The sequence below is a fragment of the Cervus canadensis genome, chromosome 28, assembly GCF_019320065.1.
Source record: "Cervus canadensis isolate Bull #8, Minnesota chromosome 28, ASM1932006v1, whole genome shotgun sequence".
Classification (NCBI taxonomy): Eukaryota; Metazoa; Chordata; class Mammalia; order Artiodactyla; family Cervidae; genus Cervus; species Cervus canadensis.
This window is the reverse complement of record NC_057413.1, coordinates 44,251,668-44,279,401: the sequence shown is the minus strand read 5'-3', so window position 1 is coordinate 44,279,401 and position 27,734 is coordinate 44,251,668. Positions and strand designations below refer to the sequence as shown.

At 54.8% G+C, this 27,734-nt stretch overlaps 1 protein-coding gene across 2 annotated transcripts in view; it reads right to left on the bottom strand.

Annotated features, from left to right (window-relative positions):
* Positions 1-16,255, bottom strand: part of GLP1R (glucagon like peptide 1 receptor) — a 40,353-nt gene extending 24,098 nt beyond the window's left edge. For both annotated transcript variants that reach the window (XM_043450443.1, XM_043450442.1), the window contains exons 1-3: positions 16,120-16,255; positions 7,549-7,645; positions 6,756-6,863 (exon numbers count right to left, since the gene is read on the bottom strand). In XM_043450443.1, the coding sequence (XP_043306378.1) occupies positions 6,756-6,863; positions 7,549-7,645; positions 16,120-16,197 (283 nt within the window). In that variant the 5' untranslated portion in view covers positions 16,198-16,255. The remainder of the gene's footprint in view (positions 1-6,755; positions 6,864-7,548; positions 7,646-16,119) is intronic.
* Between the last annotated feature and the right edge of the window lie 11,479 nt (positions 16,256-27,734).

Below are 27,734 nucleotides of genomic sequence, written 5' to 3'. Positions count from 1 at the left end.
GTGTGAGGGAGGGAGGGAGGCCCTGGCTGGCAGCAGCTGCTCAGAAGTTTCCAGGTGGAGAGGCAGCAGCAAGGACAGGTCTGCAGAGGGGGCTCATTAACACGCATGTCTTTCAGCAGCAGCACCAGCCCAGGTCCACCCGCCAGGGCCCAGGAGGGATGTGCCATCGAGGCTGGGGCTGCATTTCCTAGTTCACAAACCGTCAACCCACCCACTGCTGTCAAATGCCTGACATCTTTGTTTTAAGGACTGGGGCAACCCTTCGCCTACACAGGCAGGCACCTTCAGGGCCTGTCAGTGGGACCCTGGTTCCCTGAGCCAGTCCCCAGCTTGCAGCTCACTCTCTACTTTCTCCCACTGCTCTTCAGAGACCTTGAGCAGGGTCCCGATTCAGGAGACAGAAGTTATCTGCTAATACCGTGGGGCTAAGTCAGCTTTTGGCATCACAGCTTCTAGAAGAACCTGCATTTTAAGAGACTTCCCTGGGGAAGTCTCTTTTTGCTTCCAGAAACAAAAGCCTGAAAAATCTAATCGTGAGATTTCCCTCAGCAGGAGAAGCCCCCGACACAAGGATGAACAAAATCAAAAAAGGACAACGGCAGAGAAGGGGAGGCACCAGGTCTGATTTTAAGCGACTGGCCGAGCCCCCAGACATCTCTTTGATCTACTGTGTGAGTGCCTAGAATTCTTCCCCAGGGGTTGAGTCATCTCATATGACAGCAACACCAGTCTTCAGGGGTAATGACCCCAGAGCAGTGATGAAGATCTGGACTGATTCCACGGGGTGTGAGACTGGTGTCAGAGCCTTTTCTGGAAGCCCGTTTAGATGGGAGGAAGTGGGGAGCAGTGAGGAGGCAGAGGGGCCAGGGAAGGGAGAGGACCCAGCAACAGAGCCCAAACCAGGGAAGTGCCACTGACCCAGGATGCAGCCCGCAGCAGTGTGACCCTAATAACACTCAACTCGCCACAGGGGCACAGGGTCTGGCAGCCAGGAGGCACACAAATGGATGCTTCCCTTCCTCTCTCAAACCCTCTCTGCAGGCTGCACTCTCACAGAAACGGGTTTTGAGCACCTGCTGTATGTCTGACACCTGTGGACATCACAACCACCTTACAAGGTTAGGCGCCAAGAATCCCATTTTACAGATGGAGAAACAGAGCCTCTAGGAGGCCGAGTGACTTGCCCAAGATCATCCAGCCAGGGAGTGGCAGAATCAGGATCACAGCCCCCAGCCCTCTGCCCCTAGAGGCCAAAAGGCCATAAGTCAGCACCCGAACTCTCTGCTAACAGTCCACCATGGCCATGTGCCATTTCGCCACCCTTCCTCTGGGCCTGGATTCACCAACATTCAGCATCTTCCCAGCAGGTTGTCTTGGTAGCGTGGGCCCCCTGCACCCTGCCATTCCTGGGCTCTCTTCTCAGGGCGAGCTGGGAGGATGGGGAGGTGGTGGGGAGGTGGTATGTGCACAGATGTGTGTGTTACTGGCACAGTGTCAAGGGATCGCTGCATCCCTGCAAAGCTCAGTAAGCCTATGCAAATGCGTCTGTCAATTACCCTTCATTAGCAGCAAATATTAAAAGCCAGGACTGTTCCTGGCCCGGCTGTGGTCCCCAGGCGCCCATCTTGGCTGGAGATGGGGTGGGTCAGGGCCCAGCCCAGCTTATCAGGCCAGCCTTATCTGGCCCGGGAGCTACTGGTATATTATAACCAGAAGCTTGGCTCTGGTCTTGTCAACACCAGGAGGCAGCCGGCCATGAGCCAGGAGGCCTAGGGAATATTTCATTAAGTCAGACCCTGGTGCTGGAAATAAAACCCCCAATTAAACACTTCCCCTCCCGGAAACTGCAGTGGCGTCGGTAATCAAGCTAACAGCCGCCCTTCCACGTGGACGCAGGCACTCAGGGCTGTGGAGAGGCGCTCATGAATCCATTAGCTCCTGCACCCTGGCAACAGCGGTGGCCAGCACGGACTCCTGGGCCCCCATCTCCTAGGCCAGGATGCCGAGATTCAAAGAGGGCAGTCACAGGACCTCCCCGGAGTGCAGGAATGAGGGTCAAAGCCAGGGCTGGAACTAAAGGCGCTGGCTTGGACTATGGGTGAGGGGCTGTGTCTCACATCAAGGACTAGAGGAAGACCTCAAGCTCAAATCCTGATTCTGCCCTCAACCAGCTATGGGACCTGGGGCAGACCTCCCTGGGTCTCAGTTTCCTCATCTGTAAAATGGAAACCATGATAACTTCCCAGGTCGGGGGTGTGAAGACTAGAAGTGAAAGCATGTGAAAGAAGTGCCTGGTACGTGTGTGTGTGTGTGTGTGCGTGTGTGTGTGTGCGTGTGTGCGTGTGCGCACGCGCGCGTGCGCGCTCAGTCATGTCCAACTCTTTGCAACCCCGTGGATTATAGCCCGCCAGGCTCCTCTGTCCATGGAACTTTCCAGGCAAGAATACAAGAGTGGGTTGCCATTTCCTTCTCCAGGGGATCTTCCTGACCCAAGGTCAAACCCAGGTCTCTTGCGTTTCCTGCATTGACAGGTGGATTCTTTACCACTAGCGCCACCTGGGTGCCTGGCTGACCTTCAGAACACAGTCACAGTGAAAGCCCTGCTCTTGCCCAACCCCGTCCACCCCCACCCCAGCCCCAATTCCTCAAAAGAGCGCCCTTCCCTGGGGCTGGGCTGGAACTTAGGACCCTGCCGCAGCTGAAATCCCTCCAGGACCAGCAGGGGGCCTCGGCTTCCTTCCGCAACCCCAGCCTGCTGTGAAAGCTCCTCCAGGGAGGCACCTGTCAGAGTTACCAAGAATTGTGAGTTATAGGCTATTTTTAAAGCATTTTATGACTCCCCTATAATTAGAACCAAGCTCACAAACAGGTAGGGATCAGGAAAGGGTGCAGCTAATGAGACTGGAATGATTTGCAACGAGCAGCTCAGCTGTTGGCCGGGAAGCAAGGTTGCTGGAGGGTCCTCAGGTGGTAGCAGGCTCTTGGACACCACTCCAGCCTCTTGGTTTCCAGAGAGAAAATCTTGTGGACACAGGCATCTCCTCTGAAGCCCTTCCTTCCCTGACTCACCTGCCCCCACCCTCCCCGTAATCCCCGGTTCTGAATTAGAGGGGTCAGTGTTCAAGGACTCAGATGGCACCCCTGGGATGCTGTGCAGTTCTGAGGCCCGGCCCTGTCTCCAAGCTGGTGCCTGGACATCCTCCTCTCTGGAGGGCCCTCCTGCCCCTCCTCCATCTCCATCCACCTGTTTTTAAGGCCTGGTCCCAATGACATCTCCCTCTGGAAGCCTTCCTAATGCGACATCCCAGGCAGAAGAGGTGGCTCTGACCTCCCTTGACACCACTTCCCAGGCTCCCGAGCAACCTCTTCAAGCCCCGTGGGAAAGTCACCCCTTTTCCCCAAAGCCCACACACTCACACACATCTAAGGTCTCACTGACATCCCCAGCTCTTAACACAGACCTGCCCTGGGTAAGTGTTTCGAATTTAATTCTTTCTCGAGCCATTCATTCCTCTGCCCTGCCCTGCGCCCCAGGAGGCTGACCCCTGTGGACAGTATCACTTGAGCTCCCAGCCCTCTGCTGGGTTTAGCTAATGGGATGCATGGGCAGAAGGTAGTACAGTTGGAAAGACAGGCTGGGGAATTTCTCCCTTGCTCCCTTTTTGCCTTGATTCTGAGGTTCTGGCAGTGGTTTTTGCCCCTCTGCGACCACGGCCCTGTCCTATTGGTGGCCTCTCCATCACCATGACCTCCAGCTGTCATGAGGGCACCACAGCCCTGTTCCTGCCCCACTGGGACCTAGGGATACTAAAGCTTCCTACTCTTATAGTCCTTGGTGCTTTATGTACCAATGTAGGTATTGTTGTTTAACTGCTAAGTTGTGCCTGACTCTGCAACACCAGGCTCCTCTGTCCATGGGGTGTCCTAGGCAAGAATACTGGAGTGGATTGCCATGCCCTCCGCCAGGGGATCTTTCTGATCCAGGGATTGAACCTGTGTCTCCTGCATTACAGGCAGATTCTTTACCGCTGAGCCACCAAGTTAATCCAGACCAACCTCTGAAGTGGTCCCTCCATCAGGTTCTTTTGAGATTCCCAGCTGAGTGCGTTTTCTCCCAGGACATTGACCAAGACCTGTCCCTCTTTCTTCTTCACACTCCTAATTCCCACTCTGTGACGTTTTCAGTTAGGGCACTCCCTTGATTAGCCCAAGAAAGTTTCAGAACTGTCCCCTTCCTCCTCCTCCATGCCCTGGGAGGGGGTGAGGGAAGCCCCCGGTGCCAGCGTCTGCCAAGAGGACAGCCAGGACAGGCCAGAGACAGCAATCATGCTGCAGGAACCCAGGGTGGGTATGTCTGTGGGTCCCTGACTCAGAGAGAGGGGAGAGGGAGGTAGAGTCTGTGATCCCAAGTGTCAAAAAAAGGAGCGAGCTAGCTTGGTCAAAAAAGGGAGTGAGGCGGGGAGCGGGGGGGTGGAAGCTGGCAGGGGGCCTGTGCAGTGGCTGTTATCTTCATGGAGAAAGCAATAAAACCATGTTCACTCATAAATGGGCACCACCAGGACCTATTTCCTGCTCAAATAAAATTAAAGGTGATGGATGGAGCCGCGAGCAGCAGGCAGAGCTGGTGGTGGCTTAGAGCTGAGTGATGGGCCCTGTCCTGCGCCTGGCTCCCCGGGGTCTAGAGGGCCAGCCAGTCAGCCAGTCCCAAACCTTTGGGGAGCTGGAAACCTGTGTGTATTGAGGGAAGCAGGGAAGACAAGTCAGGTGGGTGGAAAAAGTTAACAGAAACCATTTTTTGGGAATTTGAAATCCTCCCAACATCCCCATCACCTGGCTATATCCCCCCTCCTACATGATGTCCAGAGGCACAGAGAGGTCTAGAAGTTCAGTCAAGCTCACACAGCCACTTGCAACAGTGTGAGGTAGAATCATAAGATTTCATTTTTCCAGGGAGAAGGCAAAGAGTTCACTGTCCTCCCTTGGGGTGGTCCAGCGAGCAGAGGCCCAGGTCGCTCCCCTGTCTCCATGCCCAGACCCCCATGCACAGGAACACACACGTGCCCACTCATTGGAGGAAGCTTGGTGCAGAAATGACACACGCTTAATCTGAACCAGACTCCTGGGCCGATTCACGGGTCTGCTATTCACTCACTGTGAGAGCTTGGAAAAGTCATTTAGCATCTCTGGGCCTCAGTTTCCCCCTCTGTAAGAGGGGAGGGTCATCGGAGTACTAGATGAGGTATTCTTGGAGTACTCGGAGCCCCGAAAGGTTGTTGTGAGGATTAAATGAGTGTAGATACATAAAGTGCTTACAGCGGCTGTGGAAGAGCTGCATGAAGGGCACTGGGCGCTCTGCCTCACCCAGCTGCCTGCCTCAGCATGCACCTTGGGGTGGGGTGGGCGTACCAGGAGGGGACAGCAGGAGAGAGTCCTCAGGACTCCAGCCGGGGCTTTGTCTGACCTCCATCCCGTGTTCTGAGCTGAAGCTGATGCCAGGCCCTGCCAAGTGCCCTGATGTTCCACTAAGCAGCTGCCTCCTCCAGGAAGCCCACTGGCTTCCCACAGCATGACCTCCCTCTCACATCTGCTTCTGGGCCAGTTTCTGCTCAGTCTCAGGCCCCTTTGATGCACTGTCATTAAGAGCATAGGCTGCCTTCAAATCCCGGCCCTGCCATCGACCACATCATCTTCAGTGAGCAGCATGAACTTTCTGGGGACTCAGTTCCCCTATCTGTATTACAAGCATACTGCGGGGTTATTGTGAAGATTACATGAATGCTTGCCTTTTAAGGCAGGATGGTGCACGAAGCAGGCACTGAATCAGTATCACTATTATAAGACAGGATCTTTTCTCCCTTTCTGAGACTGTGAGCTCTCTGAGGTAAGGGTGCCTGTCTCCTGGGACACACAGGCGGGCAGGGGGCCACACGTTCTCCCCCTCCAGTCGGAGCTCCCTCTGCAGTCTCTGTAGCTCTCTGCGCCCCAAAGCCCCTCTCACCTACACCCTTCCCACCACAAGGTGTCCCCTACAGCCAGGAGTGAGGGGGGAGGGCTGGAGGACAATCCCACTAAGGCCTGATCACCTCTGCCTGGGTTCCTCTGAGCAGTGAACCCCTTGAGAAGTCAGGCGGTGGCTCCAGGGCACGACCAGGTAAGCGTTAGTCACTCAGTCGTGTCCGACTCTTTGCAACCCCATGCACTGTAGCCTGCCAGGCCCCTCTGTCCATGGGATTTTCCAGGTGAGAAGACAGGAGTGGATTGCCATTTCCTTCTCCAGGGGATCTTCCCAACCCAGGGACTGAAACTGCGTCTCCTGCATTGCAGGCAGATTCTTTACCATCTGAGCCACTAGGGAAGTGGGTGCATGCACACACACACATGCACACACACACAGCAATGACACCTCAAACCACCCCCACCCCAAGTCCCCAGGAACTGTTCCTGCCTGATTCCTTTCCTGATTATTAGATGCAAGGGGGTGCTCACATTTCTTTCTTAAGTCAGACCCCATGCTTTCCCTATAGACACTTGCCAGTACAAGCCTCAGCCCCAGGTTATACCTGATACCACCCCCTACCGCTCCCCACTCTCAAGGAAAGGTAGGCAGACCACCATGAGGAAGCCTAAGAACCTCCAGGAGTGAGGAGACTGTGTCTCAGTGGAAAGGAAGAAGCAAGCACCCTATGCCAACTCCACCCCCACCCCAGCCTCCTGGACACCAGGGAGGGGAGGTCCATGTGGGGAAGGGGACTCACCGCTGTTGGCCCAGGGCAGGTACCAGGGGCAGCTGACGTTCACGAAGGAGCCTGGGGACCCATCCGGCCAGCAGGCATAGTCATCGAAGGTCCGGTTGCAGAAGAGGTCTGGTGCAGAGGGAAGGCGTCTGAGTCCGAGCCTGGCTGGGGTGCTTTCCACTTTCCCCTGCTCTCCACTGGGGAGGCTACCCAGCAGAAAGCTCCCTGCCTAGGCACCACTTAGCAGCAGTGGGACTTGGAGCCAAGGACTTAAGGACTCTGTTTTCTCATCTGTAAAATGGGGTTGATTTCCCAGCCCACAGGGCTGTGCATGGACAAACGGCGTAGGCAGCATAGATATCAGAGCATAATAAGTGCTTAATAAACAATCTTCATGGCCTTTTCTGAAATTCCACACCTCCTATGACCGGGACGGTACCTCACTACCTCTCCAGCCCAAGATCACTTCCTCAGGTGACTGGGTCAGGCCGGCAGGTCAGGAACAGAGGCCTGTCTGGCTTCAACCCTCTCTTCTTTAACACATCCCAAACAAACCCCCTAAATGTTCATTACTATAAGTATGTGAGTTGGGCCTCCAGCCTGGGCACCAGCTGGGAAGCGCTGAAGACACAGAATGGAATGGCCCAGTGTCAGCTCCTGGGGGGCCCCGGCGAGGAGGGTACAGCAGCTACAAGGCTACACCCCAAGGCATAGGCAGATGTGGGTCCTAGAGAGGCAAGGGATGCCAAGCCAGCTTGGGGGGCCTCCGAAGGCTCTGGGGAGCTGGCTGGGTGGGGGCCCCACCTGATCTCACCTGTGGCTGGGGGCGGGGTCTCGGTCAGGAAGTGCTGGCACTGGCGTCGGTACTCTCGCCATTTCCGCACAGTCTCCGAGAGGGACACGGTGGCACCCTGGGGCGAAGAAAGAGAAAGGGGCCCCTTGGGTTCAATTCAAGTCTCTTTTACCCTCTGCCCCCATACACTTGGTTTCTTGCTCTCTAGGGGACCTTAGAGCCCCAAACCCCACAGGCTTTGGCCATCTTTGCAAGGGGATGACAACCCAGCGAGGGGCTCCAGGGGATGTTTTCACATCTTTATGCCTCCCAGAGTATACCCTGCTGCTGCTGCTGCTGCCGCCGAGTCACTTCAGTCGTGTCCGACCCTGTGCGACCCCATAGACGGCAGCCCACCAGGCTCCCCCGTCCCTGGGATTCTCCAGGCAAGAACACTGGAGTGGGCTGCCATTTCCTTCTCCAATGCATGAAAGTGAAAAGTGAAAGTGAATTCCTTAGTTGTGTCTGACTCTTAGCGACCTCATGGACTGCAGTCTACCAGGCTCCCCCTTCCTGGGATTCTCCAGGCAAGAGTACCGGAGTGGGTCGCCAGTGCCTTCTCCGAGCATACCTTGAGGTGTAGTAAATGTCCAACCCATGGCTACTGAAAGGATGCTGTTGGGGTGAGTGGAGGAGGGGGAGGGGAGAGCGTGTGTGTCTCATTCATGGTTTCATCTGCCCCCACCCAGCAAAGATTTTCTGAGGGCCCTGGGGTTCGTGACTGCCACGGGTTCCTTTCCAGTGCCCAGTCCACCTGCCTGTGAGGTTTTCACACTTTCACCCACCATTCTAGAAGGGGACACACAAGCGCAGAGTGGGAGAGGGGCTCAGTCAAGGTCACACAGCATTCCAAGGAGCAGGGCTAAGGCTAGGACCTGGAGGCTCCCAGATCCGTGACTGCTGGAGCAGTGGAGGATGTGGGCTGCAGTGGGATTCAATACTGCAGAGCTTGGTACCATTTCCCACTACCACAGGGGTCCCCTGACCTAATGCCTGATGATCTGAGGTGGGCCTGATGTAATAACAGAAATAAAGTGCCCAGTAATTATAACACGCCTGAATCATCCTGAAACCGTCCCCCTCACCCCCAGTCCGTGGAAAAACTGTCTTCCACAAAACCGGTCCCTTGTGCCAAAAAGGTTGGGGACCACTGCTCTGGTGTCCCTCCTACAAAAGGCAATCATGTTATCTGGGAGGTCAACACAACCCTGCACTGTCTCCTTCTAGCACAACAACATGGGTCAAACATCAGCCCAGCTCTATCAACTGGAGAAGGAGAAGTCTTGAGGACATGGGGTGAAGGAGTCAGAGAAGTTCCAGAACACAGAGATCAGGCCTGCAGAGGGGCCCCCCATCTCTGAGCAGGGGGATAAGAAGCTCCACTTTCAGATAAGGTAACACAACTGGCTTTTAGCACAGACTCAAGGAGATGCACCCAAGAGAGAATGATCCATTCCCAGACACTGTAGTGTACCTTCTTTACATATGTCTTGGGACTATGTTTCTTTTTTATTTGTATTTTTTCCTGAACAGGCTTAAGATTCTAAATATTCCTCACTTAGAGGCTGCAGACACACAAATGACCAGGGAGCCCCTTGGATAAAATTTAGGACCTATACATAATTTAAAACAAAATTTCACTTTTTGAAATCACAAAAATAAGCATTTGTGCTGAAATTAAAACAGCTTCCTTTGGGAACTTGACTGGTGGTGCCCTAAACACACTGAATCTGGTGTCTGGGTAATCTTGCCCACACTTAAGCTGAGTTGTGGTTTATAACAGGGATCCCCAATTTCTGAGCTCTAATGCCTGATGATCTGAGGTGGAGTTCAAGTAATAATAATGAAAATAAAGTGCACAATAAATATAATGCGCTTGTGGGTGTGCTAAGTCGCTTCAGTCATGTCCGACTCTTTGCCACCCTATGGACAAGTTCCTCTGTCCATGGGATTCTCCAAGCAAGAATCCTGGAGTGGGTTGCCATGCCCTCCTCCAGGGGACCCTTTCCGACCCAGGGATCGAACTCCAATCTCTTATACCTCCTGCATTGGCAGGCAGGTTCTTTACCACTAGCACTATCTGGGAAGCTTGAATCATCCCCAAACCATCCTCCTACCACGGTAAAACTGTCTTCCACAAAATCAGTTTCTGGTACCAAAGAGGTTGGGGACCGCTGGTTTATGAGATGCTTCCCATAAAGACTCAGGTTGTCTTGGGCTCATCCCTGGCCACATAGGAAGCCCTGAGGAAGGGGGGAAACAAGCTTGCTTGAGCCCCAGCCACACTCTTAGAGTAAGTGTGCTGAGACCACAGGTGGAGATACCTAAGAGACAGTCCTCTTCTGAGGGCAAAGGTCAAGTGTATTTGTTAAATAAATTAAAAAAAAAAATCAAACAGAAATCAAACCCAATAGCAAAGGCAGTATCATGATTTTAGCTAAAACTGAGGGCTCCAGACAGCTTTCACTAAAGCCAGTCCTGGTGGATCAGACCCCCAGACTCGCTTTCCTTCTCCTCTGCCCCTGAAAATGGCAGCTGCTTGTGGCTGGGGTAGGGAGACTGGGAAGAAATCCCACTCCATCTCTCTTTCCAGGAGGAAAGCAGGCAGGAAGCAAGGTCACTGCTGGGAACTGGGGCAGAAGGTGTGTCAGGGGCAGGGAGCGAGAACGAGGAAGCTCAGAAGCCAGAAGTCTGGCGGTTGAGGTGGGGAGTGGGGTTAAAGGGTAAGGACAACACTAGGACGGCCAGGCTGGCCACCAACCTCCAGGGGACTTGGAGGCAGAGGCAGCCCTGTCACTTGTCTGAGCAGAGCTTTGGACAAGAAACTATCTTCAGACTGGGGCTCCCTGAGGCAGGGCTGTGTTTCCCCTCAGACTGGGGCTCCCTGAGGCAGGGCTGTGTCTTCCCTCAGACCGGGGCTCCCTGAGGAAGGGCCATGTCCCCCCCTCAGACCGGGGCTCCCTGAGGTAGGGCCGTGTCTCCCCTCAGACTGAGGCTCCCTGAGGGCAAGGCTGTGTCTCCCCTCAGACTGGGGCTCCCTGAGGGCTGGTCTGTGTCTCCCCTCAGACTGGGGCTCCCTGAGGCGGGGCTGTGTCTCTCCTCAGACTGGGGCTCCCTGAGGCGGGGCTGTGTCTCCCCTCAGACTGGGGCTCCCTGAGGCGGGGCTGTGTCTCCCCTCAGACTGGGGCTCCCTGAGGCGGGGCTGTGTCTCCCCTCAGACTGGGGCTCCCTGAGGCGGGGCTGTGTCTCCCCTCAGACTGCGGCTCCTTGGAGGCAGGGCTGTGTCTCCCCTCAGAATGGGACTCCCTGAGGACGGGGCTGTCTCCCCTCAGACAGAGGGCTTCCTGACAACAGGGTTCCGCTGCCATCTTCCTGCACCAGTTGAAGTTCTCCAAATACTGCTCACTTCCGCCCCACCTCTCCCCCAGTCAAACACACAAACTACCAGACCGCTGGCCTCTCCGCAGCTGGTGTTTATGGAAGCAATACTGTGCCAGGCTCTGGGCGGCGGGACGGACGGAGGGACACGGGAACACAAAGATGCAGGCAGGGCCCCCGCCCGAGAGAATCCCAGGCTCCTCGGGGTGGGCTGGGGACAAATGCTCTTCAGGACACAGCAGAGAAGGCAGGCGGACAGTGCTCAGGTGGGGGCAGAACTCGGCGCAGACCCGAGAGCTCTGGGCAGGCAGGGGGGCCTCTGGGGGCTGTGAGCGGGGGTTAAGCAGGGGATCTGTGGGGAGAGATTGGGCCCAGCAAGGGCAGAGGGTGGGCATTTCAGCAGGGGGCCTGGCCGGAACGAAGGGGCAGAGGCGGGGACACTACCGCTCCAGTGAGCAAGCCGAGGACAGCTGCGGACCGCTGTTCTCAGGACCCGGGGCAGCTGGGAGGCTCTGGCCTGGAACAAGGCTGAGGTTACTCGGTGCGGCCAGGCCCAGGGGCCCAGGGGAGCATGGTTACACGGAGACGCGTGAATAGCCCTGGCTTTAGGCGCAGAGCCAGGCCTGACCCTGGCTCTCTCATATATTGATTTTCTGACCTTGGCCAAGAATTTTAACTTCCAGCCTGAGCTCACACCTGCACAGACTGGGAACAACCATAGTCCCTCCTTCCCTGCCCATGAGCATTAAGTGAGTTGATGCTAAAGGGCCCCAGTACGTGGAAAACTCAGTCAACAACAGCTGTCCTGGATTTCTGCTGTTGATGGGAGAGCAAAGCGCGGTCTGGATAGCCAGGCTTCCCGGGGAGTCAGGGTCCTACCCCTCCTTCATTTCTAGGATCAACAAACTCCTGGCAGGAGCAAACAAACATATTTTCATGCCAAGGACCGATCATTCAGCTTAATTCGTGGCATCTTCCAGCTGCAAACGTAGCCAATAGCAAAGCCTCCGTGCCTTCCAGCAAGCAGGAAACTGTGAGGAGGGGCCAGGCCCTGCCCACCACCCTCCCCGCCCCGCTGACCCATTTCATCCCCCCCACCGCCGCCGTGATGTGAGGTCCTGCCCCAGGCCTGGAGAGGAGGGGCTGGGTGGTGGAGAGGATGCAGTGACAGAAGCCCTGCTCCTCACAGGCTGCAGAGCTGGCTGGAGAGCGGAGCACTTGACGGGCCTGGGTGAGGGCAGGCTGGCAGTTTTTAGAACCAGGACTCACCAGGTGTTATGGGCACTCTCTGCATGGGGGTGAAGGCAAATGGGGGCAATGCCTGAGGTGGAGGTCACAGTAAGGAGGGGGCATCTCTGAGATTCAAGAGTTTGGGGAGGAAGGAGAAGGTGAGGAAGAAGAGGCCAGGAGGGAGAGTGATGGGCAGGAGAGAGCACTGGACAGAGAGTCACAGGTCCTGGGCATAAATCCCAGTTGTCTGTTAATGTGGGACTGATGGGACAAATTTTAACCTTCTGGGGCCTCAATTTCCTCGTCTGTAAAATGGGCACATCGCTCTTCTCTAAGAATTCCAGGACAGTCCCAGCAAGATAAAATAGTGAAAAGCTTTAGAAGTCATACAGCCCTGTATGAATGGGCAGTGTTCTAAGGAGGAAGAGCAGGGAGAGAAGGATGTGGAGCAGGTGGTTGCTCTTGAGGTGACGGGCTTTCCAACACCCTGGGAGGGCACACCTCCAAACACTGGCTGCTAACCTGCTAATTCCTCCTACAGCTTCATGTCTCAGTGTGAATAAGTGCATCAGATTCTTTCCTTCTCTAGGAACCTTTTTTGACTGAAGGGAAGGAGGAAAGAGAGGCCACTGAGGTGAGGAAAATGGGAGAGGAAAAAGAAGCTCTGGGGTCTAAAAACTGGTGCAGTCCTGCGTCTTCTCCAAGGCAGGACCCCCAGCCTCATCTTCTCTGCCCAACTTCCAGAGCTCAGCCATCACCAACGGCCTCTGAGACCTGCAGGGATGGGGCCGCTGGGCCCTGCGCTCTTGGCCCCATTTCTTTTTCCTTAAAGACTCCAGAGGCAAGAGCAGAAGGGCAGGGAAAGGAAGACCATACACACATTCTCACATGCACACACCCCTCCTAGAGCCACACCATCACACATGTCATCACACATGCCGTGGAGCACATGCTTACGTACTAAGACATGACTCGGAGTCTCGCTCCCACACATGAGCACACAGACTGTCAGGTTCACACACAGAGACCCCTTGGCTGACACATACTCAAGTCACACTGTCGCACACACAGATACAGAGAAAGAGTCACACGTTCTGTCACAAGCACACTATTTCTCACCCACACACGGACACACACTGACAGACACCCATTCACACTCTAAGAGGTCTCTCTCACACACACACACACATACATCCCTTCCCATAGATGCAATATCACACTCGGAGTCACACACACACACTGGCAGATACCCAATGACACGCTGAGATGTTTCAGACACAGGGACTCGCAGGCAGGAAGTCACAGAAGGTCACGGATGGGTGCAGAGGAGAAACAGGGGTTCATACAACCCCTTTCCCCCTGTCCCTCTCTCTTTATGTCTCTCTGTCTCCTCTGTTTCTGCGTATCTCTGTATCTCCTTATCTCTCTCTCACACACAGGGGCAGCCTGCCGCTAAGGAAGAGCCTACTTCTCCTCAGAGCCAGGCATCCGAGGGCAGGATGTGGTTTCTTGGTATCTCCTGCTCTGACCTCCACCGGAGTCCATGTCTGGGAGGGAGTCCAGCCCAAGAACGAAGTTGCACGCTGACCGCGGCATCCCCTGGACTCCCTCCCCCCTTCACGAGAGGGGCCCCACCCCCAGCCCTCTTCCACCACCCTGGAGAAGGCTTCCAGATGGCCGAGGACAAGCAGGTCAGAACCCCTGAGTGACTAAAGCTGCCGTCGTGGGATGCCAGTGTCTCAATCCGCTCCAGAATTCCCACATGGCGGGGCTCGTGATCCTTATTTACAGATGAGGAAACTGAGGTTTGGTTCACGATGGTCAGGAATACTTGAACCCAGTCTTGGCTGGCTCTAATTTTGGGTGTCAAAGGCTTGCCCTCAGTAGACCAGCACCCTCACAGGGGTCTTAGGGAGGAAAGGAATAGGAGAGGGGGTGGTCCTTCCCAGCAACAATGGAGTGGCCTAGGTCCCCTTCTTCAGAGGTCAATTCGGCCACCTCCCCTACCTGTACCCCCTCCAGCCTGGCCAGCCTGACTGTGGGTAGCCCACTCGTTTTCCCTTTGGTCCCGCCTGGATGGGCAGGTATTAGGCACCAGCCCAGCCCTGCACCCCTTTCTCCTCTCTGTTGCTGGTCTGCTAGATTCACCTTATACAGGGAACCCTCCTTTTCTCCTGGGGAGATTTATCCCCCCAGCAGGGACATGAGGGAGCAACCTAGTCTTGCTGATCTCATGAACAGAAAATAGAAGGCAAAATCCACCAGTGTTTATAGAGTCTTACACGCAGGATGAGTTGTGTCGCAATTACTGCAGTCTGACCTCCAAGCTTGTCACTCAGACCTCCGCGGGCCAGCAATGCTCAAAGCAGGGGCACCCCCTGAAACTCCCCTTCTCTGCTCGGAGCCTGGCTCACCCCGCCCTTCTCTGTGTCCCCAGGACTAGAGATATGGCCCCAGGATATTGGGCTTTTATCCTTAGCCAAGGGCTGAGGAATGAGGGGATCAGAAGAGAGGGGGTTCAAGAAGCCCCACTCCTCTGGGCAAAGGAGCTTTAGGGAGAAGACAGGAGGCCTTCACAACCTCTCCTTTTCGCTTAATTTGCAAACTTGGCCTGGAGCAGTATGGGACCAGGCACCACAGCCTCCCACCCCGACCCTGTTCCAGCCCGAGGAGGAGGAGGAGGAGGGGGAGGAGGGGGAGGAGGTAAAGGTGAGCCAGAGCAGTCTGCAGTCCTGGCTCTGGAAAGATCCCAGGCACACCAGGGAAGCCATTGTGCGGCAAGGACAGGAGTTGGGCTGGCGGACAGGGAGAGGGAGGGAATGAGTCTGGGAAAAACACGGGGACTGGCACCTTAGCTTGGAGATGCATCTGTCCACATCTGGATTCTCAGCCAGGGATGGAGTCGGCCCTCACCCAAGACCCCTCCTCCTGCCTTCCACCTGGGACAAATTTCAAGGCCTGTACAGGTCCCCTCCCCAAAGCTTCAGGTCTAGGGGTAAGAGTGGGAGGTCACGGGAAAACACAGCCCCCTGGCACAGGACAGGCCACCGAAGCCTGCACCTCCTCTCCGTTCAAGCATCTCACAGCGTCTCTGGACAACTCCCCTCTCCTAAGGCAGGCTGACACAGCCCCCAGCCCAGGAGCCTAGAGGCAGTTAAGGCAGACAGGGGCTGTAGGGGTCCCCCCGGGTCAGCTCTCCAAGGGCGTGGGGAGGCCAAGGTGTCTCTGAGTGTCCCACTATGAGCTCTGGTGCTTGTTGACCACCAAGGGGATCAAACTGGGGGTGTCAGATGAGTGTGGGGGGGGGGGGGCTGCCTGCTTCCATAGGAACAGGGAACCTTTTACGTGTTTGCCTTGGGGCTGGGGAGCGGATGTGGCTCTCAGGTTCCCTCTGGGAGGTCAGGAGGAAGGACAGCAAAGCTGCCACCGCAGGGTCCCTGGGGTTATGAGTCAAAGGCTGTGCCGCGAGGTTGCTGGTGGAGGAGAGTGGAGCTGGGGGTCCACATCCTGGCCTCTCTGCCTTCCCCGAATGTCTCCGATAGCAAACCGTGGCGGGTTGGGGCACAGACACGGCGGGAAGGGGTCTGGGGCAGAGTAGGAGAGCGCAGCTCGGGCTGCAGCCGAGCCACTGGTATGGGTCTGGGGGAGACGGAGTTGGGAAAGTGATCCGGGGAGATGCCGGGCGCAGAAGTCAGCCCAGGGAGGCCGCGGGACAGCCGGTGGCCCGGCCGAGGGGAAGACGGGCGCCTGGCCAGGGCTGGGGGGAGCCGTCCGCCGTCCGAGTCCCCACCTCGGCCACCCAGCCCAGGGCACTCCACTCTCCTAGGCCCCGCTCTCCCGAGGCTTGGGTTCCCGCCGCCCGCGGAGTTTCGCTCAAGTCCGGGACGCCTAGCCCGCCGCAGCCCTCACCGCCGCCAACCCCGCCCCAGGGCCCGCGGGTCTCACCTGGGGGCGGGGGCCGGCCCTGCCCACCGCCCCGAGCAGCAGCAGCGCCAGGCGGAGCGGCCCCGGGACGCCGGCCATGGCGGGGCGCTCAGCACTGGGCCATCGCTGCCACCTGCGGCACGGCGCGCGCCACGGAGCCCCGGCCGCGCGGGCGGCCGCGGGGGAGGAGCCGGCGCGGGGCCGCCCCGCCCGCAGGAGGGGCCGGGCGGGTCCTGGGCTTTCCAACCCCGGCCGCCGAGGCTCCCCCGGCCGGTCCTTCTCCTGCCGGGAGGTCCCGGGCACTGCGCTCCGAGTCGGCGCGCTCGGGTTCGGGGCGCGCAGGAGCCGGGCAGTCCTCATCCCGCACCCGGACCACCTTCCGAATCCCTCTGCTAAGGAAAGCCAAACCGCCCCCAAGCTGTCCAGGGTACCCCAAAGGGAACTGGGGCCGGAGAAGCGCACGGGACTTGGCCAAGGTCACACCTTCCGTCAGACCCTTTCCGGAAAGTGTAACCCCAAGAGCTGCGAGTGGTTAGGAAGACAGATCCACCCGGAGGGGGTTACCCCGTCCCCAAGTCCTCTCCTCCTTCTCGAGTTCTGTCCCGAAGGCGGCTCTGGGACAACCAAGGTTGAAGGGACAATGACAAATGGATCGACGGAGCCCTGCCGGTGGGGAAGGTCTAGAGGTTCACCACCCGCCTCCCGCTGCATAGCCCTGCTCTGAGTCCCTGGGCTCTTATAACCCCTGTGTCCACGCGGTAACGTATGCCCAAGGCCGTCCTCTGCCCCCTGCTTCTTTGTCTCCCTGCTTGGTGCGGACTATTTTACCTGCCTTTATATCCCCACACCCCAGCACAGTGCAGACCAGATTCACCCTCAGCCAGACTGTGGGAGACAGTGCCAAGGAAGCACTGACTTTTATGTTCCCTAGAGACAGTGAGGAGACCCCGTGGGAAGAGGGAATTGTACCCGCCTCCCCCAAGTCAATCCTAAAGGAAATCAACCCCGAATATTCATTGGAAGGACTGATGCTGAAACTCCAATACTTTGGCCACCTGATTCGAAGAACTGACTCATTGGAAAAGACCCTGAGGCTGGGAAAGATTGACTGCGGGAGGAGAAGGGGATGACAGAGGACGAGATGGTTGGATGGCATCACCGATTCAATGAACACAAGTTTGAGCAAGCTCTGGGAGTTGGTGAAGGACAGGGAAGCCTGGCATGCTGCAGTCCATGGGATTGCAAATAGTCGGGACACAACTTAGCAACTGAACAACAATCGCCCCCCTCCCACACCAAAAAAAAAAAAAAAGACTTTGAAGTGGGGCGGCAGCAGTATTAGCCTAGAGCTACATGGAGCGTGTCTGGACCATTCCAAAGGGAAAGGGAGTCTGTTGGAGCAGCTGCATCTCAGGGAGAGAACAAAACATCTCAAATCCCAGAGAGAGGTGAGATGCTGGGAGAAGGGAAGAGGAGGAGCTGGGAGGAGGCCTCCGGTGGGAGGAACCAGGGGCTCCCATTAGGCAAGAGAGAGCTTCCTCTCCAGCAAATTCTGCCTCCACTACTTGAGGGTCATTTATTCCCTCCTTCCCAGGTGATGCAGTGGTAAAGAATTTGCCTGCCAATGCAGGAGATGTAGGGGATGTGGGTTCGATCCCTGGGTCAGGAAGATCCCCTGGAGGAGGAAATGGCAATCCACTCCAGTATTCTTGCCTGGAGAATCCCTTGGACAGATGATCCTGGTGGGCTACAATCCATGGGGTTGCAAAAGAGTCAGAAACAACTGAGCGACTATGCACACACTACCAAGAAGTCAGTTTAACAGTCACCTTATGTGCCATTTAGGATTAGCTTGTTCAGCTGCAAGTGACAGAAAACCCCTGATAACAGTGGCATAACCAAGAACTCTGTTATGTAATGCAAGGTCAGAGTTTCAGCCCAGGGCTGGGGCAAAGGCTCCTTGACCATCAGGGTGTCCAGCTCTTTCAGTTTCCACCATTCTCATGGCTCAGGGCTTCTACCTATTAATCCAATGTGGCTGCTCCTGCTTCAGCCATGGTATTCAAATTCCAGCCAGCAGGAAGGAGGTAAGGGAAAATGGGTACATCTCCACCAGTGAGGACACATCCTAAAAGAGGCAGTCATCAGTTCCACACACCATGGTGAGCATTCAGACACATAGGCACACTTAGCCTTGAAGGAGGCTGGGGGAGTACCCTTTTTCCAAACTGTCACTAGCAAGGTTAAATATTACGGTTTTTATTACTTTAGAAGAAGGCTAGACAGATAGGCAAATAACTTGTAGGCTCTGCTATATCAGGGTTGGGGGTTGGGGGACAAGAGAAGAGGAGAGAGGGAAAGGGCTGGAGAAAGTATCCAGGCAGAACTGAGCCTTTACCATGAATTTATCAACCTGCAAATTACACTCAATAAGTATCAGTTGAACATCTGCCTTGAGCCACACACTGAACTAGGTCCTGGGCATAAAGTGGTAATGCAGTCTGCATCCTCAGAGGGATTATATTCTAGTGCAGGAGGGAGACATTAAGAAAGTAATTATTGGAGCCATTTATATCACAATTGCAATGGTGATCGGCACTCCTGTGATAAGCAGATGCTGTTCAAGTCCTGCCCTCAGTACTTGAAAGACCATTTTCTCTCTGCTGGGATGGGATGGCGGGGGAGGGGGGGGGTTGGATTTTCTCTGGCTGGGAGAAGAGCTTTGTGTTCAGGCAGTGCAGGGTAGGGACCCTTAGGAACCCAAGCATGGATGGGCAGCAATGGAGGGATAAGTGCCTCAGTGTCTCACCCCTTGGATTCAACAATTCAGAGGTGTACTGCAGTCTCCCAGAGGTCCCAGTGCGATGGAGCCGCAGCTTCCCAGAGTGCTCACTCAGGTGCTCAATAAAACATTCACTTCCTGGTCTGTCTCACCTTCCACCAGTAGGGGACTAGTGCTTCCCGAGGGCACCTCCTAAATAAAAATAAACTAGATGGGGGACTTCCCTGGTGACTTAGTTGGTAAAGAATCTGCCTGCAATGCAGGAGACCTGGGTTCAATCCCTGGGTTGGGAAGATCCCCTAGAGAAGGGAATGGCAAGCCACTCCAGTATTCTTGCCTGGAGAGTTCCAAGAACAGAGAAGCCTGGCAGACTATAGTCCATAGGGTCACAAACAGTCAGACACAACTGAGTGACTAACACACACAGGTGGGGTGCTCCGTCATTCAGTCGTGTTTGGGATTCTCTGGGCAAGAATACTGGAGTAAAAATCCTCACTTTAAATTCTTAAATTCTTGCTGGGTGAGCCTGACTGAAGACAGTGGGCAAATGACAGTAGCCAGAGGTGGGGACCGGCCCCCTGAGCCCAGAGATATTTGGGTGGAAGCTGACTCTCCTCTCCTTTGAACACGTGGGGTCCAGAACCGCTGAGTCTGCTCTGATTCTGATGCTACCCCTGGTCTCAGCATGTATTAACACCATCCTGGATTCTGTCTCCTCATTAGACCGAGGCTCCAGGAGGGCCAGCAAGCTGGATTTCAGCGCTGGCTTTGAGTGCTCAGGGCTGGCAGACCCCTCCCTCCCCTCCAGGCACTGTCTCTGGGTGTGACAGGTGATACTGTGTGCTGTGCTGTAATGCCTCCTTGCAGATTCTAGAAGGCTCTGTATTGGACATGGGGACAATCTGTCTTCTTAACTTGTAAGTAAATTTCAGAGTAGGTCCACAGTCTGATTACCCCCTCAATTTTTTTTGCAACTTAACTCTGTCCATCCCTTCTTACCCAGTCCCCTAGAAGACGAACTTTCTCATACCCTATCTGACCTCGTCCTTGAGCCCATCCACTGGCTCCCCATCACACAAGACCAAGTCCTCCAAACTTGATAGCGTCTAAGAAAACCACCTGGACTGCCCCAGCCCACCTCCCAGCTGGACCTCTGTGCTCTCGGACAAGAGGTCCCCTCCGTCTGAAGCGTCCTCCCCCGCCTTGCCTGCCTGAGCTCCTAGCCCCTGGGGGAAACCTCCCCTCCGCTCTGCCCCTCAGCACTGCTTTGAGACAGCAGAGGTGCTCTCACTGGCAGCAGGAGCCTTGGAAGGCTCCCCTAAACACGGTTGTCCTCCAGGATTCCCCAACTTCTGCCCACCCTTACAGCCTCATGAAGGACTCACCCCCACCATGAAGCTTTCCATGATCTCCCCCAGTTCCTCAAGGCCCCAGTCCCTTGTGCTCAGTCCCAGGCCCTCTGAGCACATGGGAACCTTCTTGACTGTGGCTGGTTAATTTCTGTTTCCCCATGGTCTCTGAGCCCCCGGAGGGCAGGGGTCTTATTTCACTCATCTCTACAGCCATGGCACCCAGCACAGTGCTTCCGGCATTATAGGCGCTCGGTGGCTCTGGTTTGAAATAACACATGATGGGACTGCCCTGGTGGTCCAACGGCTAAGACTCCGCCCTCCCAATGCAGGAGGCTTGGGTTTGATCTCTGGTCAGGGAACTAGCTCCCACATGCCGCAACTAAGAGTTTGCCTAATGCAACTAGAATCTCATGCTGCAAATAAGACCTGGTACAGTCAGATAAATATAAAATGAATATTTAAAAAAATAAAGTAAAACAACACCTGAAATGTATTGAAGCACTGACCATGCTCTGTCATGCCCTTCTTCTGACTTTCCCTCAGTACGTCGTGAGCTCCTTGAGGGACGTGATGTTCCCACGTTCATCTCTGCATGTCCTGCATCAGCAAAGCCCCCGGGACAGCGTAGGCACACAATAGTGTTTATTGCAACTGAAACAAGTCAGTTCAAGTGTCTAGTACATAGTAGGTCCTGGAAAACATATCTTAAGACGGATGTGCTGGAAGAGAGGGCAGATGAGGTACTGGAGGGGCTGGTTTGACAGCCCACTTCTCCCCTCCTCACTATTATAGGACACCCCGGCTCAGACTCTGCTATGGTCTGAGTGCCTGTGTTCCCACAGGTTCACATGCTGAAATCCTAACCCCATAGGTGATGGTATTTAGAGGTCGGGCCTTTGGGGGGTGATTGGGTTGTGATAGCAAAGCTGTCATACATGGCATGACCCCAGAGGACCCGCCCCCCCCTCCACCATGTGAGGGCGGTGAAAATGGTCATCTATGAAACCAGGAAGCAGGCTCTCCAGAGGCCAAATCCACCAAATGCCATGATCTTGGACTTCTAGCCTCCAGAGTCATTTGTTGTTTATAAGCCACGGTGTCTATGACGCTTCGTTGTAGCAGCTCTCAGATGGACTAAAACAAGCCCCACTAGAGCATAAGGCAGGGTGCGCTCCCTAAGAACAGGGACTTGAAGGGATGGAATACTGCTCCCTAGACAAACACTAGGGCTTCCCTGGTGGCTCAGATGGTAAAGAATCTGCCTGCAATGCAGGGGACCTGGGTTTGATCCCTGGGTCGGGACGACCCCCTGGAGGAGGGCAAGGGAACCCACTCTAGTATTCTTGCCTGGAGAATCCCCATGGGCAGAGGAGCCTGGTGGGCTACAGTCCTTGGGGGTTGCAAAGAATCAGACATGACTGAGTGACTAGGCGCAAGACAGCACAGGCTAACACTAATCATGAACAGAAACAACGGCTGCCTGGTGTGGCGTCCCCGCTCCAGATCAGGGGCTGCTGGACGCTAGGTGTGCCCTGATCGCCTCACGTCTGAGGAGCAAGTACTATTACACCCGATTCATGGGTGAGGAGACTGAGGCTTAGGGATGACAAGTGAGCTGCTCAGAGAACACCACGGGCGTTCATCCTGGGTCCACCCACCCCCAAGGCTGGCAAAGCAGAGGAGACGGGCTCCAGCTCTGCCAGCCGGTCCTGGGAGCGTCTCTCCTGTGGCTCCTGCCTCCCCAGCCCAGAGCTCTGGATCCAGCTCTTTACCCCCACACCCAGAGCTACTCCTGTGGCCCAAAGTGAGGCTTCCACTAAGAGAACTTGATTTTCAGATCATCTTCAGAAATGGGAATGGGAGCGACTGATCTGGGCAGCTGAGGAAAAGATGCTGTAAGGCCCTCGACCTAAGGAGACAGAGCCCAGGGCAGGCCCCCCACCTCCTCGGTCCCTCATTGAGGGGGGCCCTCTCAGTGGGAGACCCGGCCAGTGGGCAGAACTCAGTCTTTCTCTTGGGGGAAGGTAAGGAGGGAGGGGGAAGCGGGAGGGAAATGGGGGTGGGGTGGGGAGAGAAGAAAGCAGTGCTAAGGAGGACAAGTGTCTCTTGTCCATACAGTACAGGTTCCTTCCGAACTCCAAGTTCCTAAGAAGCTTGTTTATTTTCCAAAGCTCAAGACTGTATCCCTGTTCTGGCAGACCGGATGAGGAAAGAACCAACACGTAGCCTAGAATAAATACATGTGCACACTCAGCGCATGCACGCACGCGCACACACACACACACAGACATACAAACATACACACCTACACACAGATCTTAGGCTCTGTAAGTCCTGGGTTGAAATCCAGCTCAATCACTCACTGAATGTTTCTGAGCCTTGCTTCCACAGTCTGTAAAATGGGGATAATAATAAAGACCAATATTTACAGAGCCTTTGCCGTGAGCGGGGCAGTGTTCCAGGAGCCACGTGAGTGTTATCCGTTTAATGCTTACCGTTGACTTGCCCTACTCGTCGCCAGGAGAGTCTGAAGATTTGCTGCTAGGAGGAGGCAGAGACCACAGGAGTGGGCCCAGGAATCTGTCTTCTGCCAGGAGCCAGGGGAATGTGCCTGCCTGCAGCGCCCAGGGTGAAGGAGTGTGCCATGGGGTGGGGGGAAAGGAATGCCCACGAGGCCAGGACTCCACCCTGCTTCTCTTCCTGCTTCTCTTCCAGAGACTCTGCCCTCTGCCCCTCTGACCCAGAGCTTCTGGGAGCAACCCTGCCTTGTGAAGTGTGATCATTTCTATCCCCGTTTTGTAAAGGAGGAATCCCAAGTGCAAAACAGTGGAGTAACTAGCCCAAGATAGGTCAAGAGAGCCTGGATGCCACCCACCCGGACCCCCCGCACTGACTGCACAAAGACCGTCAGACCTGGCAGGACTGCTGGACCGTCACAGCTGCCCTTGTCTAGAACCTGGCGCTCGTAAGTCTTCAGTAATCAGAAGCATTACCACCGCCACTGCTGTTCCCCATGGCCCTCCATCTTCCCAGTGGAGCTGATGCCCAGGGCTCCAGCTCAGTCCTTCCCTTCCCAGCCATAGGCCTAGGGGCGGGAGGAGGCTGGCTGGACCCCAGAGGCTCTGTCCCCTATGCAGTGCCCCTGTTGCTGCCTCCATCCTGCAGTCCAGCCGAGCTTCCCAGGCGCTGGGTCCTGTTCAATCTCCGGGCAGTCAGCTGGGAGGATTTAGAGCCTCTTGAGCTATAGTGATTATTGCTCTCTTGGGCAGAGGCGGCATTGAGTGTCACAGCGTCAGTTTCCTAACTGACTCCTCATTGAGGGAGAGGTCAGTGCCGCCACTCCCACTTTACATGGGGGGAAACTGAGTCCCCAAGAGTCAGGGGATTTGTTTGAGCTCACTTAGCAAGGTCGGCAGGGTTTGTGCATCTGTGGAGCAAGGAAGAGAAAAATAAATGAGGTGAGAACAGCAAAATTCCTCTCTCTTCTCCACCTGGGGATTCCGGCTAGAAATGACTGGGATTCCCTCTGTCTCCCCAGCAGTTAAAGGGTTATCGTGTCAGCAGGGGGCAGAAGGTGAGGGAAAACCAGGGCGGGGGTGGGGAGAGAGTCCTCGTGCAGAGGGGGGCTTGGCGAGAGCAGAACCTGTGAGGGGGCAGGCGTTGCCCTAAGAGCCATCTGCCCTCTTCCCTTTAACGAGAAGATTGTGTAGCAGCGCTGGCTGAGAGCTCCCCAGATCTGCCCTGTGTTGTTCCCAGGGGTTGCTATAATAAAGCACCACAACTGGGTGGCTTACACAATAGGATGTATTGTCTCACAGTTCTGGAGGCGTGAAGTCAGAAATCAAGGTGTCATCAGGGTTGGGTCCTCCTGAGAGTCCAGAGGGTGAATCTAGTCCAGGCCTCTCTCCCAGCTTCTGTAGCCTCAGGCATCCTTGGTTCATAGATGGCATTCTCCCTGTGTCTTCACATTGTCTTCCTTCTGTGTACATCTACCTGCTTATTTAACTCATATGCAGAGTACATCATGAGAAATGCTGGACTGGATGAAGCACAAGCTGGAATCAAGATTCCCGGGAGAAGTATCAGTAACCTCAGATATGCAGATGACACCATCCTTATGGGAGAAAGCAAAGAACTAAAGAGCCTCTTGATGAAAGTGAAAGAGGAGAGTGAAAAAGTTGGCTTAAAACTCAACATTCAGAAAATTAAGCCCATGGCATCTGATCCCATCACTTCATGGCAAATAGATGGGGAAACAATGGAAACAGTGACAGACTTTATTTTTTAGGGCTCCAAAATCACTGCAGATGGTGACTGCAGCCATGAAATTAAAAGATGCTTACTCCTTGGAAGAAAAGTTTATGACCAACCTAGACAGCTTATTAAAAAGCAGAGATATTACTTTGCCAACAAAGGTCCATCTAGTCAAAGCTACAGTTTTTCCAGCAGTCATGTATGGATATGAGAGTTGGACTATAAAGAAAGCTGAGCGCCGAAAAATTGATGCTTTTGAACTGTGGTGTTGGAGGAGACTCTTGAGGGTTCTTTGGACAGCATGGAGATCCAACCAGTCCATCCTAAAGGAAATCAGTCCTGAATATTCATTGAAAGGACTGATGCTGAAGCTGAAACTCCAACATTTTGGCCACCTGATGCGAAGAACTGACTCATTTGAAAAGACCCCAGTGCTAGGAAAGATTGAAGGTGGGAGGAGAAGTGGATGGATGACAGAGGATGAGATGGTTGGATGGCATCACTGGCTCAATGCACATGAGTTTGAGTAAGCTCCGGGAGTTGGTGATGGACAGGGAAGCCTGGTGTGCTGCAGTCCATGGGGTCGCAAAGAGTTGGACACAACTGAGCAACTGAACTGAATTGAACCTGTGTCCAATCTTCCCTTTTGTACGACACTAGTCATTGGATTGTGTGTACCTGTTAAGTCACTTCAATAGTGTGGGACTCCTTGGGACCCCATAGACTGTAGCCCACCAGACTCCTCTGTCCACGGGATTCCCTCAGGCAAGAATACTGGAGTGGGTTCTCCATAGTGGATTAGGGTCCACCCTAATGACCTCATTTTAACTTGATTACCTCTCTAAAGACCCTGTTTCCAAACAAAGGTCACATTCTAAGATATTAAGAGTTGGGACTTCAAGATATCTTTTGTGCGAGAATACAATTCGGCCTGTTAGTTGTTGAGACCACCATATTTCCCAGTCTCCCTTGATGTTCCATGTGGCCAGTGGATCGTGGAGGAAAGTGGTATAGGCCCAGAAAACCTCCCACATGATTCTCCACACCTTCTCCTCCTCCATACCTTCTCTGCCTCCATCAACCAGTTGGACACAGATGATCCAGTGGAGAACTCCAAGGCCCACCAGACAGAAGGAGCCTGGGTCCTTGGATAACTGCATGGGGCAGAGTTTCCTGCTGACCTGCCCTGGAGTGTATCATGTTAAGTTACTGAGACTGGGGAGCTATCACTGCAGCTAATCTACCCCAAGAGACACTGCTGGTGGGTGTCCCTGGGAGAGTGCTGATCAGGCCAGGGGGGCCTTCTGGAGGTCCCCTCTTTGTACCTGCGAGTAGGTGAATGAGACCCCTCCCTCTGGGTCAATCTCCTCCTCCCCTTGGTCAGTGGATAGCAGCATCGCAGAGGACATTCGGGATCATGTGGCCAGGGCCCCCATTTGTCCTTATTCGTATGGCTCCTATCTTTATATTTTTATTTGTTTATTTGTCTTAGTTGTGACATGAGGGATCTTCAGTTTTCTTTGCAGCATGCAGGATCATTAGTTGAGGCATGCGGGATCTAGTTCCCTGCCCAGGGATCGAACTGGGGCCCCCTGCATTGGGACCATGGAGTCTTAGCCACTAGACCACCAGGGAAGTGCCTGGCTCCTATCTTTCATCCCAGGTTATTCCCACCTGTCTGCCTGCTCTCTAGGGGGCAAGGACGGGGTGGTTACAACAAGAGCCCACAATGCCCCCTCACTGAATTAATGCTGTGCAAGCAAAGAGGAAACATGCCAAATTTCATGTTTGGAAATCAACTGAAAAGGAAGCATCACACTGGCCTTCTCATTGTATGTAGCCTTTCAGCACCTCATTGAGGCTGAGAAGCCCACTGTGATGAAAATGAGAAATAAAACCATCAACCAGGTCTGAAATAAGCGGTGTCCCCAGGCTGACAGGCGTACCGGCCCACCAGTGACAGTTTCTTTATCAGAAACTCTCCCCAGCTGTTCCCCTCTGGTAGCATCGTTCAGACCAGCCAGTCACAGGCTTCACAGGCCAGGGCAGGAGACGCTCTGTGGGGGGACTTGAAGGCCCCAGAAGTTCTCTCTGAAAAGAACGGCTCCAAGCCAGGATGGGGAAGCTGTCATGGGCCTTCTGGAGCCAGGATCACCTCCAGGGCTGAGTCAAGGGCAGTGTAGAGCCTAGCAGAGTCCCCCAAAGCAGGGGAGGATGAACAATAGCCCGACTCTTGCCTAATCACACACTCTTTAACACACTCAGGCCAGACAAAATCATCTCCCTCGATGAAAGCAATGTGGTACTCGCTCACTCGTTTCTCCTAAATAGCAGAAAACAAACGCAAAAGGGAAAATGCAGAGGTCTCTGGGCCAGCTCCTCCCAGCCGCCCGCACCATCATACCTTGAGTCTCTGAGTGTGGACCTGGTGAGCATCTCTGCTGCCTCGGACCTCACAGGTCACACCTGGGGTGCAGTCATCGAGGCCTGCAGGATCTCTGACCCTGTAGATGCCTCCTGCACCTCCACAGGATCACAGTCCAGAAACTTCTGCTCCCATTTTCTGGCCCTTTCTCTCAGTTCTGTCTCGATTAGTGATGATAACACTTTAGGGTTTGAGACCGGCCTGTGGCTGGAGGAAACTCAGAGTCTCCCTCTGTTGTTGTGGCCTGACCTCTAGACCTGGCCTCGCGTGAACTTGCGGCTTTGCCCAGCAGGTGACATTTTCTGAGGACCCGGTCTATTTCATTTTTCCTCTCCCAAGACCAACCCAGAGTCACTTCCTTCCCTGTTATGAAAGCTTTCACCCTCCATGCACTCGATGATGCCCTGGTTTCTGGCTCATTTGCCAAACGGGATGGCAAACAAAGCTGATGAGCCTACCTGGCACTTAATGGCTCGGATGTCCCATCCCACCACCACCCAGGTGCTCTCACGGGGAGCTCCTCGGGGTGGGGTAGGCTCATAGAATTAATACCAAGCATGACAGTTTTGCCATGGAAAAGGGCACAAACACTTCTCCGAGACAAAAGCTGATACTGGTGGTGTGGGAGAGTCTGGAGGGCCCAAGGGTTCCAGGAGAGGAGGCTGTGGAGAGTTTGGCAGCACCTGGGCTGGGGTCTCAGCTGTGGTCAACACCAGGGCCAGGACCCCTGAGCTCATGGAGGAAAATCGAGGACAAGGAGTGTGTCCCTGTCATCAACACAGGTTGTGTAGATCCAGGACACAAAGATCAGGTCTCTTCCCCG